The sequence below is a fragment of the Symphalangus syndactylus genome, chromosome 21, assembly GCF_028878055.3.
Source record: "Symphalangus syndactylus isolate Jambi chromosome 21, NHGRI_mSymSyn1-v2.1_pri, whole genome shotgun sequence".
In the NCBI taxonomy this organism is placed as follows: Eukaryota; Metazoa; Chordata; class Mammalia; order Primates; family Hylobatidae; genus Symphalangus; species Symphalangus syndactylus.
This window is the reverse complement of record NC_072443.2, coordinates 37,403,104-37,424,168: the sequence shown is the minus strand read 5'-3', so window position 1 is coordinate 37,424,168 and position 21,065 is coordinate 37,403,104. Positions and strand designations below refer to the sequence as shown.

Here is a 21,065-nt window from a genome sequence, read left to right as displayed (position 1 = left end):
TTTTTTTCTGAGAGGGAGTCTCGCTCCTTCGCCCAGGCTGGAGTGCAGTGGCATGATCTCGGCTCACTGCAACCTCCACCTCCTGGGCTCAAGCTATTCTCCTGCCTCAGCCTCCAGATTAGCTGGGACTACAGGCGCCTGCCACCATGCCCAGCTAATTTTTTTTTTTTTTGTATTTCTAGTACAGACGGGGTTTCACCATGTTGGTCAGACTGGTCTCGCTCTCCTGACCTCAGGTGATCCACCTGCCTTGGCCTCCGAAAGTGCTGGGATCACAGGCGTGAGCCACCGCACCTGGCCTGGCTTCTTTTTCTCAACATTGTGAGATGTGTCCATGTTGTTGGGTATAGCAATAGTTTTTTCATTGTTATTTTTGTGTAGAATCTCACTGAATGAATACCACAATTAGATATCTAGGAGTTGGGTATACATCAAAGGAGTGGAATGTAGGCCTTTCAAATTATAGCGATTTGGTAGTTGTGATGGAATCACATTATGGTTTTAATTTACATTTCTTTTTTTTTTTTTTTTTGAGATGGAGTCTTGCTCTGTTGCCCAGGCTGGGGTGCAGTGGCACGATCTCGGCTCACTGCAAGCTCTGCTTCCCAGGTTCATGCCATTCTCCTGCCTCAGCCTCCCGAGTAGCTGGGACTACGGGCGCCCGCCACCATGCCCGGCTAATTTTTTGTATTTTTAGTAGAGATGGGGTTTCACTGTGTTAGCCAGGATGGTCTCAATCCCCTGACCTCGTGATTCACCGCCTCGGCCTCCCAAAGTGCCAGGATTATAGGCGTGAGCCACTGCGCCTGGCCTTAATTTACATTTCTTATAGCTAATGAGGTTGTGTTTTTTTGACTCTTTGGGTAGCTTCTTTAGTGAAGTGTGCAAGTCTCATGATTATTTTTTTGATGAGCTTGCCTGTTTATTTTAGTTTTTTAAAAAACAGGGGGAAAATAATACTAGTCACACCAAGAAAGGACAAAGCCACATTCCTACCTATGTTACTAACCTGGAAGGAGAAAACAGGAGTAATAATAAGGACAAGAAAAGTAGCTTAATGTCTTCCCTACAACTAAAACAAAACTTCCTTTAGGAGTGTGGCACTGGCTGGGAATACAAAAGTATTTAGTCACCAGTCATTCTTGTCTAGACTTCAGGCTGGACAGGACCCTCACACTGATCCCTGAAAACAGATTCACCTGTGAGGTCAACCACTGTTACCTTATGCACTCCCACTCTTCTGTATAGATTAAGGCCCTGCTGCTCAGTTATGGGAAGGAGAGTTCAGGAGGTACTAAAATCATACGCTAAGTGGATAATTTCCTTCCAGGGTGCCAGTCTGTAAGGATGGAGGATGAATTGAGCATCCACAAGCACAGGAAACACAGACAGGTAAACAGAGAAAGTCCCGCTTACCGGAGCTGGAAGTGCTTGAGCTTGGTAACTAGCAGTTTGTACTGGGCACCCAGGGGTGCCATGGATGCGACATCTACAAATATCAGTTGCTGCAATGGTCCCGTCTCATTGGTTGCTTCTGAGGGACATAAGGTGCGGCTCACTTCTTGATAGTTGTAGCTCCTCTGGTATCTGAAGCAGCCAATATAGGGGAAAAAAATAAACAAGGACAAGAGAGAGACTCAGTGAATGAGCAGGGAAAGGAGCCTATCTCATTTTGCTTCTCTCCAAATTCGTTTTCAAGTCCTTATGTTTTGAATTTTAGACTGGAACTATCAATAGTAATTTTAGAACTAGTGTTGTTGGCATTGGATTGTGTGATATAATAACAGGGATGTGAGGACTGTTCTGTGCTGACTAGTTCACTTAAGCGGCATCTACATTATGCTAAGCCATTCTCCTAATTCAATGAGGAATAAATATCCAATTTGACGGGGAAACTGTCATGATAAAACAACCAGCTGATTCCATTTTCCTCTCTTCAAGCTATTGCTAAAGTAGAGAGTAAAGAAAGCCCTGGATTCCAAGCCCTGGATTCCAAGAGTTAGTATTTCAGTCCTCAAATTCTTCAATCTTTAAAAATAATGTTATGTGTCCATTTTGCATGCCTTCCAAGATTTTTTTTATCAGTGCAGCAGTATTTTATACACTTCTCCTCTGAAAACATAGAAACTCGAGGAGGGCAGGCACTTTGTTGTTTTTCCACTGCTGTGTCTCCAGCACCCACCACTTAATAGTGCTCAATAAATATTATTGAATGAAGAATGCAGGCACACGATGGGCATTTTGAAGAACAGGGAAAGAGTTACTCACTTATGTTAACTGCTGGACATAGCCCATTGGAGGGCTATTGGTTGACCCAGTACCCCAAAGCTACAGAGGATCATGGTATGTTTTTAAAATGGTAAAAGCTCTTTTAGGTGTTGCCAATCTAGGTAGAGTGCTCATCTAAAAATTGAACAGAGCGAACAGGTCGGGAAATGCACCATGATCATTATTTGCACCCCGTATGCAGAATGTCTTGACATTCCAAATGTCTGATTTTTCCTTTCATTGGGGAAAAGACGAATTAAGTTCTAGCACATTGAAGAAAACCAAATGTAGTGAAGTTGCCTGGGAGAAAACCCACTTACAGTCCTTGGAAGAGCAGAGGAACCTGCCAGGACAGCACCTCTTTCTGCTGGCGAACCACAACAAGGACCGGGTAGTTGAGATTCTCAGAGGAACTGTTCACATACACCCTCACGGCGGTCACCTGCGTGGCAGGGTAGAAAGAGGTAATGCAAAACGTGCACCTGCACACATGCAAACACACACACACACACACACACACACACACACACCATAGTTGCCATATGAGGCTCAGAAACACTTTAATTTCTGATATTTGCTTCTTATGATAGGTAATCCAAATGCCCCAGTTATTTCTCCTCATTCATATTGCAACCAGAGTGGGTCTCAACCTTGATTGCACATTGAAATTGCATGGGGAGAATTTTTTAAAATGATGCCTAAATCCAATCTGCCAAAATTCTGATTCAGTTAATTTTAGATGATACCAAGTTATAAAGCCTTCAAACAGCAAGCTGAGGAGTTTGAATGGAGCAGGCAACACAAGATTTTGAGAATGAACCCAGAACAGAAAAAGAAAGATGCTGATGTGCTTTTCTTCTTATTTGAATATAAATGCTAAAGAAACAAATATCTAAAAATAAAACAACACACACAAAGCCACCCTCCTTCAAAAACAAATCCTGTGAGACCTTCAATTGCTGAAAAACTTCAATTTTGGGTTGGTAAATCATTCTGTGTTTCAAATCAAAATGTTATGACCACATTTTATTAAAGTCTGACAGATGGCCTGATGCTCCCACCAACGATAAATCATGACGCTTCCCTAGAACAGATATCACAGGGCTGAGTAATCTTCTCTTTCCCTTGCTCTAAGGTATAAATCAATCCTTGACACAAAATGCTTTTCTATATCAGTAACTCTGAATACACGCATATCAACCCAAGAATTTAACCCTATTGTGGTTATTTTAAAGACAGGAAAGTGAATGTAACTTTGGATCTAGATGGTGTTGGTGTTTTCTTTCTCTCTCTTTTTTTTTTCTTTCTTGAGACAGAGTTTCCCTCTGTCGCCCAGGCTGGAGTGCAGTGGCATGATCTCGGCTCACTGCAACCTCCCGGGTTCAAGGAATCCTCGTGCCTCAGCCTCCCAAGTAGCTGGGATTACAGGTGTGCACCACCATGCCTGGCTAATTTTTGTATTTTTAGTAGAGATGGGGTTTCACCATGTTGGCCAGGCTAGTCTCGAAGTCCTGACCTCAAGTGATCTGCCTGCCTCAGCCTCCCAAAGTGCTGGGATTACAGGTGTGAGCCACCGCGCCTGGCCTTCTTTCAATTTTTATAATACCATAGGCAACATGTAAGAGAACAAAATAGAAGAGAGATAGGGTAAAAACAACAACAACAACAACAAAATTTAATCTTCCATATGAGATTTTGTTTTTCTAATGCCTTAGTATTCTCTTGAAAACTTCTTTATTAAGAGAAAGAAAATGAAACAAGAAAATCCTGCAATTAAGCCCTAATGATCTATCACACATTCAAAATGGAAATTAGGAGGAAAAAGAATAGCATAGATGTCATGTATTGCCATTTGGTTCTCATATCATTTTCCTTAAGCCACTGCATTGCTTTTTAAATGTTAAAATAGCCCAAGAGTAACTTACTAATTTGATAGGAAGTGCTTGCCCTGAAGGGAGAGTTTTCTTGTGCCTACACTCTACATGTTTCCATGGAAATTATGCTGCAGCTGAAAATTGCCACCATATCTCTAGCGAGACCTCTTTCTTGAGCTCTGAATCTTCCACAGGCACCTCACACTCAAAGTGTCTGAAATGGAATTGATCACTCCCTTCACTCCTAACTTTAATTTCTTCTGAATTCCCTTGAATGTTGAATGGCCCCACCATGCAGCCATTCATCTAAGCCTGAAACTGGAGATTCATCCTTGATTCCTGCTTCTTTAGCTCCTTTGCTTCTATCTCCTTAATACTGTTCACACCTAGATCCTCCCCTCCACCCCCAGTGACGCTCTCATAGCTCAGTCCTGCATCACAGTGACCCTCCTTGGCAGCCCCCTGTCTAGTCTTCTGACTCCAGGGCTGCACTTGCTAGAAGGGCAGTTTCATCTGTCATTCCTCATTCCCCTGTTGAAAAGGCCTTCAGTGGCTCTGAAGAATTTTCAGATTTACCCCAAAGTAACAAGAATAATATAATGAGTGCTCATGTACTTATCATCCAGTTTTAATAATTATTAACAAATGTATTTTATTTCACTTATACCTCCTATTTCCCATACACCCCCATCACTGGATTGTTTGAAAGTACACACCAGGCCAGGCGCAGCGGCTCATGCCTGTAATCCCAGCACTTTGGGAGGCCGAGGTGGGTGGATTACCTGAGGTTGGGAGTTTTCAACCAGCCTGACCAACATGGAGAAACCCAGTCTCTACTAAAAATACAAAATTAGCTGGGCGTGGTGGCGCATGCCTGTAATCACAGCTACTCGGGAGGCTGAGGCAGGAGAATCGCTTGAACCCGGGAGGCAGAGGTTGCAGTGAGCCGAGATCATGCCATTGCATTCCAGCCTGGGCAACAAAGAGTGAAACTCCATCTCAAAAAAACAAAAAAACAAAAAAAAAAAAGAAAAAGAAGTACACACCAAAGATCGTATCATTTATCTGCACCACAGTTCAGTCTATATCTCTAAGACACGAAGCCTTCTCTTTTGAACTTAAATACAACACCATTATGCCACTTGATAAAATTAATAATCCTAAAAATTACTAACATCCACATAGTGTTTGAATTTTTTCAATTGTTTCAAAATTTTTTTCCAGTTAAAAAAAAAATTGGGAACAAACAAGACCCCTACATTGTATTTGGTTCATATGTCTTTTGAGTCTCTTTTAACGCAAAGGGTACTTCTCTCTCCTTTTTGGGGACACTTGTTTGTTAAAGAAAGCAGCTCACGTAACAACAATACAAATCTGTAGAAGAACCCACGTTCCGGATTTTACGGATTGCACCCCGCCGTGTCATTGAACAGGTTTTATTGATCTCCTGTATTGCCTGCAAACTGGTAGTTAGATCTAGAGGCTTCATTAGATTCAAGTCGTCAAATTTCTCAATCTTTCTTCCTGAATTTTGAGTCATAGTCAAGGAAGTTTTCACCATTCCTGGTTACTGAAGAATTTGCTAATATTTTCTTTTAGTATTTTTTTTTTTTTTTTTTTTTGAGACGGAGTCTCGCTCTGTCGCCCAGGCTGGAGTGCAGTGGCACAATCTCGGCTCACTACAAGCTCCACCTCCCAGGTTCACGCCATTCTCCCGCCTCAACCTCCCGAGTAGCTGGGACTACAGGCGCCCGCCACTGCGCCCAGCTAATTTTTTTTGTATTTTTAGTAAAGACGGGGTTTCACCATGGTCTCGATCTCCTGACCTCGTGATCCGCCTGCCTCGGCCTCCCAAAGTGCTGGGATTACAGGCGTGAGCCACCGTGCCCGGCGTTCTTTTAGTATTTTATGGTTTCATCCTAAAAAATTATTTAAACCTCTAATCCCTTTGCAATCAATACTCGTATGTGGTATAAGGAGTGATTGCAATTCTATCTTTGTTTCATTTGGCTCTCCAGTTATCCCAACATCACTTACTTAAAAGTTTTTTTCTCCACAGATTTGAATCCCTCAAGCCTCTTCTTGATGTCTTCTGTGCCTTCGTCTCTAGTTTCTTTGCCTACCAACAGATCCACTGTCTTGTCATGTCCAATTACTGTTTCTCAAAAGGGTTATGTCCCCAGTGTTGACTGACCTTGGATATCTTCCTCATTCTTAAAGTCTTCCTTTGGGAAGTCTTCCCTAACATTTGCCTACCCTACCAAATAAGTGGTGTCCCTCCCTTTTGTGGGCGTGCTGTGTGGCCTCTGATTACCTCTATATGGTATCTCTATCACACACAGCAACCTTAAAATGTAGTCAACTTTATTACTTTTTCTTGGCCATTTCTTTTATCACTTAAATTGAAATATAATTCATACATCACACAATTCATTCTTTTAAAATGCACAATTCAGTAGTTTTTAATATATTCACCAAGTTGCGCAACCATCACCACTGTCTAATTCTAATATTTTTCTCACCCCAAAAAGAAACCCATACTCATTGGCAGTCACTCCTCATTCCTTCCTTCCCCCAATCCCTGGCAACCACTAACCTAATTTCTGTCTTTATGGATTTGCCTATATTTCAAATAAATGGAATAATGTGTTCTTCTGTATCCGGCTTATTTCCTTAGCATAATGTTTTTAAGGTTCATTCATGTTGTAGCATGTATCGGTACTTCATTCCTTTTTATTACTACATAATATTCCATTGCATGCACATACCACATCCTGTTTATCCATTCTTCAGTTGATGGACATTTGGGTTGTTTTCACTTTTTAGCTATTATAAACAATGTTGCTGTGAACATTTGTATACAAATTTTTGAATGAACATATATTTTCAATTCTTTTGGGCATATGCCTATGAGTAGAATTGCTGGGAGACATGGTAACTCTATGTTTCACTTTTTGTGGAACTGCCAAAGTGTTTTCCAAAGAGGTACATCATTTTATATTCCAGTAATTTATCTAGCAAGCAGTATATAAGGGCTCCAGTTTCTCTACATTCTTGCTAACACTTGTCACTATCTTTTTTTTTTTTTTAAATATAGCCATCCTAGTGGGTGTAAAGTTGCATCTCATTGTGGACCACATGATATTTAAACTGCTAGTTTACCTGCCTGTCTCTTCTAGGAAGCTGCAAACTTCATCTTTGGCATCCTTGGTGCCTGAGAGAATGCATTAGCTTAGAAGCAGGCTCACTTTTGAGGCTGTAATGCAGACACTCACCAGCATTATATAGCATGTGTTTTTAGAGCACACTTTGGTCTGGCTTAAAAGCTGTAGCAGTCAGAACTGAGATAAACCCTAAGGAGCTTGTCTGCCTCCCTTTTTTCACCTAAGATGCAACCTCCTCCACCCTTCTTAAGTACTTAATGTCGGATGGTATTTCCTTCAATCTTTTTTTTCACACTTTGATCTAAGGCAAAGATTTTCAAATTTTAGTGTGCTTTTTAGCAAAGCAAATCCCTCAAGTCAACCCCCAGCATTTCTAACTTGGCAGATCAAGAATAGAATTAAAAATATAAATTTTTAGCAAGCTGCTGGGGGCTTCTGATGTACATGGATGGGGACTAGACTTTGGGAAGGATTGTTCCAAAGAAACCATCTAATGGATAACTCCATTTGTCAGCAACTAGCCAACTGCCCATTATTCTGAGATGTACATCCATGAGATCACCAATGTTAGAGTTGGTCTGGAAGCTGGTGTTTGTTAAGGCTGACACTGGGCTGGCAGAACAGATGTATCACTGCCATGATTATCCCACTTCACTGTTCGTCTCCACCCCCTCATTTTATTCCTGGCCTGGCTTTTGCAATCCGCTTACCTTTTTATTATTTAATAATGTTCTTACTAGTCATAAAAAAAACAAACTCACAGATACTGGCATAATAAATTGCGAAAGATACATTAGAGTAGGAGATAGAAGACATTGGACAGTTTTTCAAGATGAACAGATAGTGGATTACCCCCAGGAAAGGATAAAGATCCCTGATCAAAATTTGCTTTGCCTTTCCTGAGGCTAATATGCAGTTGAGAAAATTGGATTACATTTGCAGCAGCGAAGAAAGCTGTGTAAAGGCAAAACTAAATGAAGGACAGGGTATTGACGATGCTTAATGGGCCCTGACACCTTGCAAAAGGCCATTCCTAAGAGCTAAGATTTTTCCTCCTGTTGCTTTTTCCTGTTGTCATGACAACAAGAGCACTTTTATTGCATAAATCTTGTTTGTTTCCTGTGTTTACTACAAGCAAGAAATTGAATTAGAGCTAGCTAAGAGAGAATTATTTAAGTACTTCCATCTCTGATATTATATAGATCACAGTTATGAAAGGTCTTAAAGCTTACAGACTCTCCCTTCGATCTTTCAGCATGTCAGTAGGGAAAGGTTCAAAATTATAAGGAATGTATTTCTGTTCCATAAAAGAATGGAAATGAATTCAACTCAAAAATCTAGTTTGTTTTTGCTAAAATAATGAGACTGTAGTCTCTATTATTTGGAATATTAGATTAAGAATCAGAGATTATTGATTTCCATTATTCAATACACCATTGTTTTCCCTTATGATCTTGAAAAACTGACTCCACCTATAAAACAGCTACAACAGTGTCTGCTGATGGTCCTTTTTTCAAATGTATAACTGTTTGAGTAACCGTGCTGTGTTTGGTTGTGTTTGCTGGGTGTACTTCTGCAGGTTCCTCTTCCCTTCCTCCCTCCCATCTTTCCCATGCTCCCACTGTCATCCATCAAACATTTACTGAGGATTTGCCCTGAGTCAGGAGCTATGGGAGGTGCTGGGGATATTCTAAAGGCAACCGTGCCCTCAAGGAGGCTCGCAATCTGGTCAGAAAGACAGATGGAAAAGGCACCAATAACTGCATAATGTGACGAGTATGATGGTAGCAATGTGAGCAAGTACTGTGGGTACACATAGGACAATGTGATTACTCCAGGGGGAATCAGGAAAGCAGCACAGGCTTCCTACAAGTTGGGCTCTTCCACATAGGTCCTGCCATTGCCTGCTTGATGCATAAGACCTCCACTCATAGTGTTAGAAAACCTTACATCTGAGAAGGTGCTTAGGGAGACCATCTACTCCAACCATCCCACGTACAGAGGAGGAGCCTGAGATAGACATGATGGCACCTCTCCAAGGATACTCAGTGATGGAAGAATCATGACCAGAACCCAAGCCTGTGTTCCAATCTCCACGCAATGCTTGGTCAGAATGTGCTGCCATCACTATTTTGAATCCCTGGCTCCACTGTACCCAACTCTGGATCATCTATTATTCTACTATGAAATGAAGAAGCTATATAAACACCATACAGGAGGGGAAGAGACAAGCCACAGACTAAGGATGTTTGTACATATGAAACAGACAAAATATCAGTATCTTGAATATACAAGGACCCTTAAAACTCATAAGAAAAAAACCACCAGCAATGGAAAAGGTGGGTTAAGGATATGAACAGCAACTAAAAAGAATGACCAGGCCAGGTGTGGCGGCTCATGCCTGTAATCCCAGCACTTTGGGATGCTGAGTTGTGTGCATCCCTTGAGCTCAGGAGTTCGAGACCAGCCTAAGCAACATGGTGAAACCCCTGTCTCTATTAAAAAAATACAAAAATTAGCTGGGTACAGTGGCATGCTCCTGTAGTCCCAGCCACTCAGAAGGCTGAGGCAGGAGCATTGTTTGAGCCCAGCGTGCAGAGGTTGCAGTGAGCTGAAATCGGGCCACTATACTGCAGCCTGGGCAATGGGAGTGAAAACCCTGTCTCAAAAAATAAAAAAGAAATAATAAAAAGAATGACCAAAGAACCTGTGGAAAGATATTCAGGACTTACACTCATCAGAAAGGTAAAGCCTCACAAGTATTGACAATACTATGTTTGCAACATGTAGAGAAATAGAAATTTGCATATTGCTAATGAAAATGTTATTTGGTGCAACGACTTCAGTCAGCAAGTTGCCAATATCTACTACAGTTGAAGATGAGTTCACATTACATTTAAGCATTTCCATGACTAAGTTTAGGCACAAGAAAATTCTTACATATGGACAAAGAATCATAAACAAGAATGTTCACTGCAAGCATTGGTTGCAACAATAAAATTTGGAAACAACCTAATAACAAACAAATAAACTAAATAATAGAAGTATGAAGAGATAAATTATATTCATGCAGTGAAATGCTATACGGTGGTTAAAAGTAAATGAACTGAAATATAGATCAGTATGGATAAATCTCAAGAAGATAAATTGAGAGAAGGAGCAGGTTGCTGAAGGAAACATACTTAATTTTCTCATTTATTTAACTTTGTACACAAGCAAAACAATACAATATTTTTATTTGTACATCTTCAGTAAAATATATATACTCAGAAATGATAAACATCAAATTTAAAATAATGAAGGGTCTGAGACTTTATCTCTTTGCCACAGGGTCACTGATAGTGGGAGAAGACACAAGTCTCCTGGGTTGGAAACAAATAATTTTATGACTCTTTTCAGGGTAAGCAGCATTAGTTTCACTTCTTCTGGTTCCCAAGTATTATGAAGGTGATGTGGATGGGTCCAGATGGATACCTACCTACATGCAGGGGGTTGCACTACAGGAGAGGAACCCTGAGCTTAGAAAACCCAAGTCTTTTATAACAGACAGTAACTCTGCCTTACCTTTACTCCACGGGGAGACATTGTTTGCTTTCTGAGGCTGTTTGCTATGCAAATATCCTTGAAATGATAGTATTTAAAAAACTTCAGTTGGTGCCTTCCTGTAAGATTTGCAGAAATCAAGAGAACCTATGAACAACTGTCTCCCCAAAAAGGTCACTTTTGGGGATGGAGGAAGAGGATCAGGGTGAGGAAAAACAGGAAACAAATTATCCTTTTATTTCTTAAGCTGAGTATGAGGCACATATATCCTTGTTACATTATTTTCTATACTTGTTTAAATGTCTCAAATGTTTCCTAGTAATAATAAAAAAGAAGCCATGATGTGCTGGCCTTTGTGTTTGCCCACCTCTGAGTGACAACCCTCATTTTATAAAGGCTCCTTGTTACTCACAGGTGTGGCAGAACCCAAAACATACTCTCATTGCTCTCCTGGCTCATTTGCCATGGTCTACACTTACTCTAACTTCATAGATCAGATCCTCCTCTCTCTCTGTCTGTCTGTCTCTCTCTCTTTCTGTCTCTCATATGCAAATGGAAACTATATTTCAGGATGTGATGCTGAAGAAGAACTAACTGCCTCTCTTTAGGTCTCAGTCAGCTGCAGAACTTGGCATTGTCTTTGACGTCATTCACATAGCTCATTTCTCCATTTCTCTGCCCTGGAAAAGTAATATAGCCAGGGGACCTAGGTGAAGTTGGTATTACATTGAACAGTAATGTGCAAGGCTTGATTCTGTGTCATCAGGTTAGTTTCCTAGGATGCCGTAACAAGGTACCACAAAGTAGGTGGCTTGAAACAACAAAGTTATTCTTTTTCAGTTCTTCAGACTAGAAGTCTGGAATCAAGGTGTTAGCTGGGCCATGTTCCCTCTGAGACCTTCCTCTGGATAGAAACCTTCCTTGCCTCTTCCTGCCTTCTGGTGGTGTCCATGAACTCTTGGCATTCCTTAGTGTGTGAATCACTGTTTGCTAATTACTCCCTTCTCTGCCTCTGTTGTTACATGGCGGTCCCTCTGTGTGTCTCTGTCTTCACATGCTGTTCTCTGTGTGTGCCTGTGTCTAAATTTCCCTCTTATAAGTATTTCAGTCATTGGATTGGGGGCCCTAATGACCTCATCTTAACTTGGTCACATCTGCAAAGATGATACTTCCAAATAAGGTCACATTCATAGGTTCTAGGGGTTAGGACCTCAACATATATTTTTGGGACAACAAATCAACCCATAATATTAGGTTTGTAGGATTTTAAAGCAATGACTTATTCTCCAAAACTCTGCCTTTCCCTTACTGTCATCTTATCTTTAGCTTTTACTTACTTGCTGTTAAAGTAAATTAACATGGAGGCCAGGCCTGAAGAATTCCTGAGCAGACAAAGCCAGTTAGGCCTCATAAATGTCCTGAATCTTGCCTGATTTGTAAACATTAACTGGGATTATGGGCCCCGTGGCTCACGCCTGTAATCCCAGCACTTTGGGAGGAGGTGGGTGGATCACCTGAGGTCGAGACCAGCCTGACCAATATGGAGAAACCCGCCTTTACTAAAGATAAAAAAATTAGCTGGGCATGGTGGTGGTCATCTGTAGTTCCAGCTACTCCGAAGGCTGAGACAGGAGAATGGCTTGAACCCAGGAGGCGGAGATTGAGGTGAGGCAAAATCCTGCCACTGCACTGCAGCCTGGGTGACAGAGCCAGACTCTATTTCAAAAAAAAAAAAAAAAAAAGAAAGAAACTTAGGGCATACCAATCCGAAGCCACAGACTAACTTACAGCTCTGTAACTAGGAACTTTCCAGCAGGATAAACCAAGTAAGGCAGTTGTGTAACTGTAACTAATAAAATATTTTCTTTTCTTCATTTCTATTTTCACCCTATCAAAACCTTCCCCTTGTGTTCCCTTGGCTGGGCCCAGGAAACCACTTCTGGTTTGGAGCTGCCTGATTGATGAATCTCTGTTTGCTCAAATACACTCTTTAAATTCTTATTGTGCTTCAGTTTACTTTTTAACACTGCCAAGACTCTTCGTGGGATTGCATGTCACAGCTGGCTGAGCGAAGATGGGACTTCTGGGAGAGTCCAGTGACTGTTGTATAAAAACAGCTGCCCCTGAGCAAAGCAGCCCTGCAGTCCTGAATCCCTTTCTTTTCAGAAGCTAGTAATTCTCTTTATATGGAGCATTTCATCCCAAGCTTTTCATAACTACTGCAGGGAGTTGAGCTACTTCCATCACAAGTTATACTTTTTTAAAAAAGATAAGCATGAAAATAATTTCTATAGTTATTGATGTGACTGTTTTAAAATTCCTTTGGTCTGATTCAGCCTTTAAAACTATCTTCTGTACATTTATGGCATAATAAAGAAAGATATATAGACCTAGATTTTATTTCTGGCACTAACACCTACTAGCTGGGAGGCCTTGGACAAATCACTTAAATTATCTGGCCCTCGGTTTCTTCAATTGTAGAATGGAAACAGTAATGCCAGACTACCTATCTCCCTGGGCAGCTTCATCCATCAAATGGTGGATGATGCAGGACTGTGTTTTGTGACTTCAAAGAGCACCAGGGAGTGCAGAAGGCAGAGCTGTTTCCATTCCCATCCATTCATTGGTCAATCAGTTATTGACTGTCTGTTTCCTATGTGTGGAGACACACTTATAAGTCCAATCACCTCGGCCAAAAAAAATAAAAGATTATATAGTCCATCTTATGTAGGATATTAATTTCTTTTCACAGCCTGGCTTCCAGCTAGCCTGGAAGAGCTCATTCATCTCATTGGAAAGTTCAGTTTATTCCTTGGGAGCTATTTATTCCCTATACTTTTAAATTCTCAGCATTTTGTACTCAGAGCACTTTTCTAGAAAGAGGCAGTTTCCAGACCTCATCTCGCTAATTTCATTATGCCCAACAATAATCTAGAATAAATATAGTCATATAAGCCTTCATCCTTTGGTTTATAATCTACATTTTATATTAAAATGTTCAATTCAATAAAAACATGGAAAAACGTTGAAGAGAAGGGTAATCATTGGCAGGCCAAGAATACAGAAAAACGCACAGTCAGGTTCTGGCTACTTGATGATGAACTTTGTTCAATCAATAAATATTTGACTCCCTATCCTGTGAGAAGCATTGTTCTGGACACAGGAGATACGTTAATCAGCAGTGTAGACATAGCATTCTTCTCTTTGACTTCAGAGGTTTGCAAACAGGATGCCAATGAGCAAGCCATTATATTGACATTCAAGTTCCTGTGGGATTGCGTGACATAGTTTTTGGGGGGAATATTTTCCTAAAGGATGAGTAGGAATTAACCAGAAAAGTAGGGGGAGGGCAGAGCAAGATAAATTTCCAAACAAAGGCTACAGTGTAGAAGACATAAGGAAGGAGAAGAGAAACGGTGAGAGAAGCATATTTGAAGAATTAAGAGAAAATCAGTTTGGCTGGAGCATGAGGTGCATAAAGGGCTACTGTAATCCCGGAGAGTGTTATTAAGTCATGTTGGGGCAGTTGGGACTTTATTCTAAGGACAAAAGAAAGCCTTTGGAAGGTTTTAAGTGCCACGACCATGTTGCCATGCTCATCCCTGGAAACTCAATGTTGCCTCAGTTGCTGCTGAACAGTTGCTTTCTTGTATCATTTGTTCCCAAGTCAAAGTCTAGGGAAAGCAGATCTGACTGGCAATACCTTGGCCACATGCCCATGCCTGAGCTTGATGGGGGATAAAAATAAGAGAGGGGATGAGAAAGTAAGTGCCTGGTGTTGATCTTCTGTCGTGAAAGGGGTTCTACGTCTAGCTAATACTCATGAAATGGAGAATTTCCCCCAAACACATAAGGATGATGTATTAGTCCATTTTCACACTGCTGTGACGAAATACCTAAGACTGGGTAATTTATAAAGAAAAAGAGGTTTAATGGACTCACAGTTCCACATGGCTGGGGAGGCCTCATAATCATGGCAGAAGGCAAAAGAGGAGCAAAGGCATGTCTTGCATGGTGGCAGGCAAGAGAGCGTGTACAGGGGAACTGCTCTTTACAAAGCCATTAGATCTTGTGAGATGTATTCACTATCATGAGAACAGCATGGGAAAAACCCACCCCCATGATTCAGCTACCTCCCACCGGTCCATTCCCATGACACGTGGGGATTACGGGAGCTACAATTCAAGATGAAATTTGGATGGAGACACAGCCCAACCACATCAAATGGGGTTCAGATTGGGCAGTCAAAACACGACTAAGCTCCCTTACACTTGGGACCCTTTTAACATGCAATAAATAGGGAGACTATCCTAAAGAGCAGTTGTTCCATGGAGCACACTTTGGGAAATACTGTCCTGGATATTTTTTATAGAAACTGGTGTGAAGATACTATGTCCTGAAGAATCTAACCGATTCTGGGCTACCTGTGCCTCTCACTCCAAGAGCTAATTATTTTCTGTCTCTCCAGGTTCCTCAGTTTTTGCATTGGTTTGCTTGTTTTTAGAGATGGAATTTCACTCTTGTTGCCCAGGCTAGAGTTCAATGGCACGATCTCAGCTCACTACAACCTCTGCCTCCTGGGTTCAAGTGATTCTCCTGCCTTGACCTTCCAAGTAGCAGGGGTTACAGGCATGCACCACCATGCCTGGCTAATTTTTTGTAATTTTAGTAGAGATGGTGTTTCACCATGTTGGCCAGGTTGGTCTTGAACTCCTGGCCTCAGGTGATCTGCCCACGTCAGCCTCCCAAAGTGCTGGGATTACAGGCGTGAGCCACCGCGTCCAGCTTCATTGGTTTCTCAGTCCCACTGACCTCCCTCTGGCTTTAGACATCCCCAGTCTTGGCTCCTGGGAGGCAGCCAACAGCCTGGGTTAGTTCAGCCTCCTCGCAGGTATCTGAATGTGCTCATCTTCTGTGCATGATTTCTTTTTTCCTCTTTATCTTTCCTGTCTCTTTCTATCTCTTGCTAGGTCTCATACTCCTGTGAGGGGATTGAAAAAAGGAAAAATAATTATTTTTCTGGTTTGAGGCAGATCTGAAGTATCCATGCCCTGGATTTTATTTCTACACATTGCAGGCAAGTATCTTCTAGAGCTATCCTGGGGCCTACTTAATTAATGCTCTGAAGATGGAAAAGTAGTAGAAAATTATTGTTATGATTGTAAGAGTTGTGATCTGACACTTATCATCCTTTTATTTTTGTAATAGAATTTATTGCCAGACAGGTGCCATTTATAACTTTAAATACGTGTTGTCAGGATATAAGTATTACCTAAAGGAAACTGCTTTCTAAATGAGCAAAACCAATCGTCTGCAAACATCTTCCTCTTCAAAGACGACTTCTTGAGACAAGCAGAAGGGGCTTCAGGGAAGGCCATGTTTAAGAGAGAAAATCATTTCTAATCGTGGAAAGAACATTGTGGCAGGGATGATCTATACCACTTGAATTCACTCTGATGCTCAGAGGAGATGTTCCTCTTTTAATGGATGAAGGTAGATGGCAGCAGCACCCCAGGTTTTCCCCGTGTTACATCTTGGTCCCTGCCTATGTCTGGGCCCATGAAGCTATTTCCAACAAATGCCCCAGCTTCAGCTCCCTCCATGAAGACATTTGGTGGGGTTGGTTTTGGGGTTACTCAGCATCCAAAACCCTTGCATGTTCTGGAGGAACCACTCCTCCTCCACCACACTGTGTGAGTTTTGTGGGAAGCAAGGCTGCCTATGGATGTCAAAGGGGCCGGATACAGGACCCATGCTTGGGTAGACAGATATGCCCATTTGGTACATTCAATTGTGAGTAAATGACACAAAAATGAAGGGAGAGTTTCGAGTTCACTGGCAGTGGTGATATCAATAGGGTCCATAGCAGAGGGTCCAGGGGTGACCATATCTAGTGGCAGTGGAGGCAGTGGTGTGGGGGAAGAACCCCAAGCAAACTATTCCTGCGGCATGACTGCTGCTATAATTTCCTGCAGCACAGTCTCCCTTGGTCCCCAAATGTTGTCTGAGCCCAGTAACTTACTTTTGTGAGCTACTGGATATCTTTTTAATGAATTCTTTTTCTGCTTATATTTGCCAGTTGAATTCTGTTGTTTATAGCTAAGACCCCTGCACGAACCTATGTCCTCTTTCCTTTTCTGTCCATGTCACTCACACCTCACAGCAATTTTAGAGTCTCCCTGTCTACAAACCTCCCCAAATCTGCATTGCACACCTAGATCTCACCACTGTTTTTCTCTCTCCTTATCCTCCAATGTTTATCCCTTTGTTAACCAGATGAACATTGTCTGACTCTTAGAAAGCTATAATTCTTCCTCCCCGGTGAAGGTGGTATGGACAGAAAGGGAAGGCAAATACAGGATATTTTTTAGAAGACAGGAGAAAAGAAGAAAATACAACTGTGGACGCTCAAATGTTAACTTTTTGGCCCATAACATATGCTCCAGGTAGGGGTTATTTAAGATAGATGTGAGTCACTTTGTTCACAAAAGGGCAGTTAAATCTAGAGGGACAGAAACAGTCGGTTAGTCCTGTTTGTCATGGCTTATCTTCATGGCGGCTTAGTGGGGACCCAGAAATACCAGTTCTCAGGAATAACACTTCCCTGAAGTAACAGACAGGCCGACTGCTCGGGTCTCCAAGATGCCCTGTTCCTGACACAAAGAAGGAACCCAGCATTGATGAAAATAAAACACACACACACACACACACACCCCTAAAGCTTACTCCTGGGATCCACAGGGAGTCAGGGTAAGACCATGGTTCATGGGAGGCTGTGGCTTTTTGAAACACTAAAGAAAATTTGACAACTTCACAGTTTTACTTAGTATCAACCCAGCTTGCCTGGTACACAGACAAACAGGTGGCTGGACAATTCATTGGGGGAAAACGATAATAAAAAATCTCATTTCAGTTTTCAGTAATTGTAAGGGAGTCAGACATAATCTTAAATTGCATGATCAAAAGACACGACTGTGAAAACATGATATGATATTTAAGAATTATTTTTGCTGTTGATAACCATAGCTGATGTGCTCTCGTGGGCACATCTTGTGATTTAGTAGAAATATCTTGAGGAAATACCCTTAGGAACTTGAATTACATTCCTGGCTATGCTTCAAACTAGTACATGATTTTGGGCAAGTAATTTATATCACTTACCCTCAGTTTTCCTCTTTGTTAAGTGGGAAGAGATTGGGAGATTTAAAAGGTACTTTGAACCTCAAAACAGAAATACCATTTGACCCAGTAATCACATAACTGGGTATATGCCCAAAGGAATGTAAATCATCCTATTATAAAGACACCTGTGTGCATATGTTCACTGCAGCACCATTCACAATAGCAAAGACATAGAATCAACCTAAATGTCAATCAATTATAGATTGGATAAAGAAAATGTGGTATATATGCACCACGGAATACTACGCAGCCATAAAAAAGAATGAGATTTTGTACTTTGCAGGGACATGGATGGAACTGGAGGCCATTATCCTTAGCAAACTAACACAGGAACAGAAAACCAAATACCGCATGTTCTCACTTATAAGTGGAATCTAAATGATGAGAACACATGGACACATAGAGGGGAACAACACATATTGGGGCCTACTGGAGGGTGGAGGGTGGGAGGAGAGAGAGGATCAGGAAAAATAACTAATGAGTACTAGTCTTAGTTGAGCGATAAAATAATCTGGGTGATGAAATAATCTGTACAACAAAGCCCCATGACACAAGTTTACCTGTAAAACAAACCTGCACATATATCTCTGAACTTAAAATAAAAGTTTAAAAAGAAATAAAATAAAATTTCAAGAAAAAAACTTAAAACTTTTTTTTAAAAGGTCTTTTGAATTCTTAAACTACAGCTACCTCTTTCAAAGGATTTTTACACAGCTACCTCTTTCAAAGGATTTTTACATGTTTCTTTTAGGGATGGACAAAAAAAAAACCCAGAAAAAAAGTCTCAAATGCAAGCCCAATTATATTTCTGTAGCTAAAGAGAGTTGACAAAGATAAGCTCATTGACTTGGATAAAGGAAATGATGGCACATGACATCGATACAAATATATACTGACTGCCCAAGGAACATGTGTTCTTCATCTTCCACTGCTGGAAGACATGTGTTCTTCATCTTCCACCACTGGAACTCTATAGCAAAACCTTGATAATTGGGAGATCAGCCCTATAGCAACTGAGATTATTCATTATGGCTCTGAATCAGAAAGTAAAGAACAAATTTACCTCTATTCTAAGAAAACAGAACATGCTTGCCATTAGTAAAGCCTCAAACAACCACAGGATATTACCCAGAATAGAGGGAGAATCTTGATGGGCTGACCATGTTCATAAGAAATTTGAAAGACAAAAAGTATAGGAGAAGCAGAGAGACACAGATACATAAGGAAAGGGAGTGGTAAGAGAATGTTAGAATTTAGCAATGCTGGCAGCAGAAGGGAAAGTTGGGAATGGTGATAAGAACACTGAGCACCAGGTGTGGGGCTGCTTCCAAGTCTTTGCACCAAGGCAAAGTATAATTGTAAACATGTACACAATAGTGTAATGCTAAAAATATAGGCAGATATTTTCAACAAATGATGCTAGAACAATTGGACAGCATATGCGAAAAAAATCCCTCCCATCTAGACAGAGACCTCATACCTTTCACAAAAATTAACTCAAAATGGATTATGTCTAAATGTAAAATGAAAAATTATAAAACTTCCAAAAGATAGCATAGGAGAAAAATCATGGTGACTTTTGATTTGGTGACAGCTTTTTGTATACATCACCAAAAGAGTGATCCATGAAAAAAATTAATAAGATAGTTTATTAAAATAAAAATGTCTGATCTGTGTAAGATACTACTAAGAAAATGAAAAGACAAGGCTCAGATAGGGAGGAAATATTTGCAAAATATTTATCTGGACTGGTATCCAAAATCTACAAAGAACTCTTGTCAACAATAATGAATAAAATAACCAAATTTAAAAATAGGTGAAAGATCTAAAGAGACACCTTACTGGAAAAGATATATAGATGGTAAACAAGCCTATGAAAATATGCTCAACAACATTGGGATTTGCAATTAAAGGGAATTGCAAAGCAACAATCCGATGCCACTATACACTTATTAGAATGGCTAGAAGACAAAATTCTGATGACACCAAATGCTGATGAGGTTGTGGAGCAACAGGAACTCTCATTCATTGCTGGTGGTAATTCAAAATGATACAGCCACTTTAGAAGAAAGACAGTCTGACACTTTCTTACAAAGCTAAACATAGTCTTACTACATACTCCAGCAATCATACACCTAGGTATTTACCCAAATGAGTTGAAAACTTATGTCCACACAAAAACCTGCACACACATTTTATAGCAGCATTATTCATAATTGCTGAAAATTGATAGCAACCAAGATGTCCTTCAATAGAGGAATGGATAAACACACTGTGGTATATCCAGACAATGAAATATCACTCAGCATTAAAAAGAAATGAGGCATCAAGCCATAAAAAGACATGGAGGAACCTTAATGTTTTACATTTTGCTATGTAAAAGAAGCAAGCATGAAAAAGCTACAAGTTGTATGATTCCAAATTCTGCCTTCTTAGGGTCCTGGCTGGTCCTGAAAATTAAATTGGCCTGAGATAGATCAACAGGAAAAAACCATACAAAGTTAATATAAGTTTTTTTTGGGACACGGACATCCTCATGAGGAAATGAAGACCCAAAGACACAGTTAGATTTGAATACTTATATATTGAATAAGTCAAAGAGTAGTAAGTTGTAAAAATGTGACAAGGCAAAGGGGCTTGGGCTAAGGTAGTTAATAGCAGGGAGAAGTGGCCAGGAAGATAAGGGTTAGTCTAATAACATCTGTACAGAGGACCTTCTTTCTCAACTTCCCACCCTTGATGATGAGAATGTTACTTTCCTTTTAATATAGAAAGTATCTTTCAAATGAATTACATTTCCTGCTTTTAAGAAACAGAATGAAGGTCACAGTGACCTTCTTGCATCTGTTGTTTTTCAAGTAGTTTTAACTCAAAATAGTCAATATGCCAGAGTAGCATATTGTGGAGTGGCATATTCTGAACTCCTTCTCAACTATGTGACATTCCGGAAAAGGCAAAACTAGAGAGACAGTAAAAATAAAACAAAACCAGTGGTTGCCAGGAGTTCATGAGAAGGGAATAAAGGATGAATTAA

General features: G+C 40.6%; 1 protein-coding gene across 7 annotated transcripts in view; it reads right to left on the bottom strand.

Moving 5' to 3' along the window:
• SIDT1 (SID1 transmembrane family member 1) overlaps positions 1–21,065 on the bottom strand; it is a 94,592-nt gene that overhangs the window by 60,775 nt on the left and 12,752 nt on the right. For all 7 annotated transcript variants that reach the window (XM_055260178.2, XM_055260177.2, XM_063630032.1 and 4 more), the window contains exons 2-3: positions 2,589–2,710; positions 1,417–1,587 (exon numbers count right to left, since the gene is read on the bottom strand). In XM_055260178.2, coding sequence (XP_055116153.2) covers positions 1,417–1,587; positions 2,589–2,710 — 293 coding nt within the window. The remainder of the gene's footprint in view (positions 1–1,416; positions 1,588–2,588; positions 2,711–21,065) is intronic.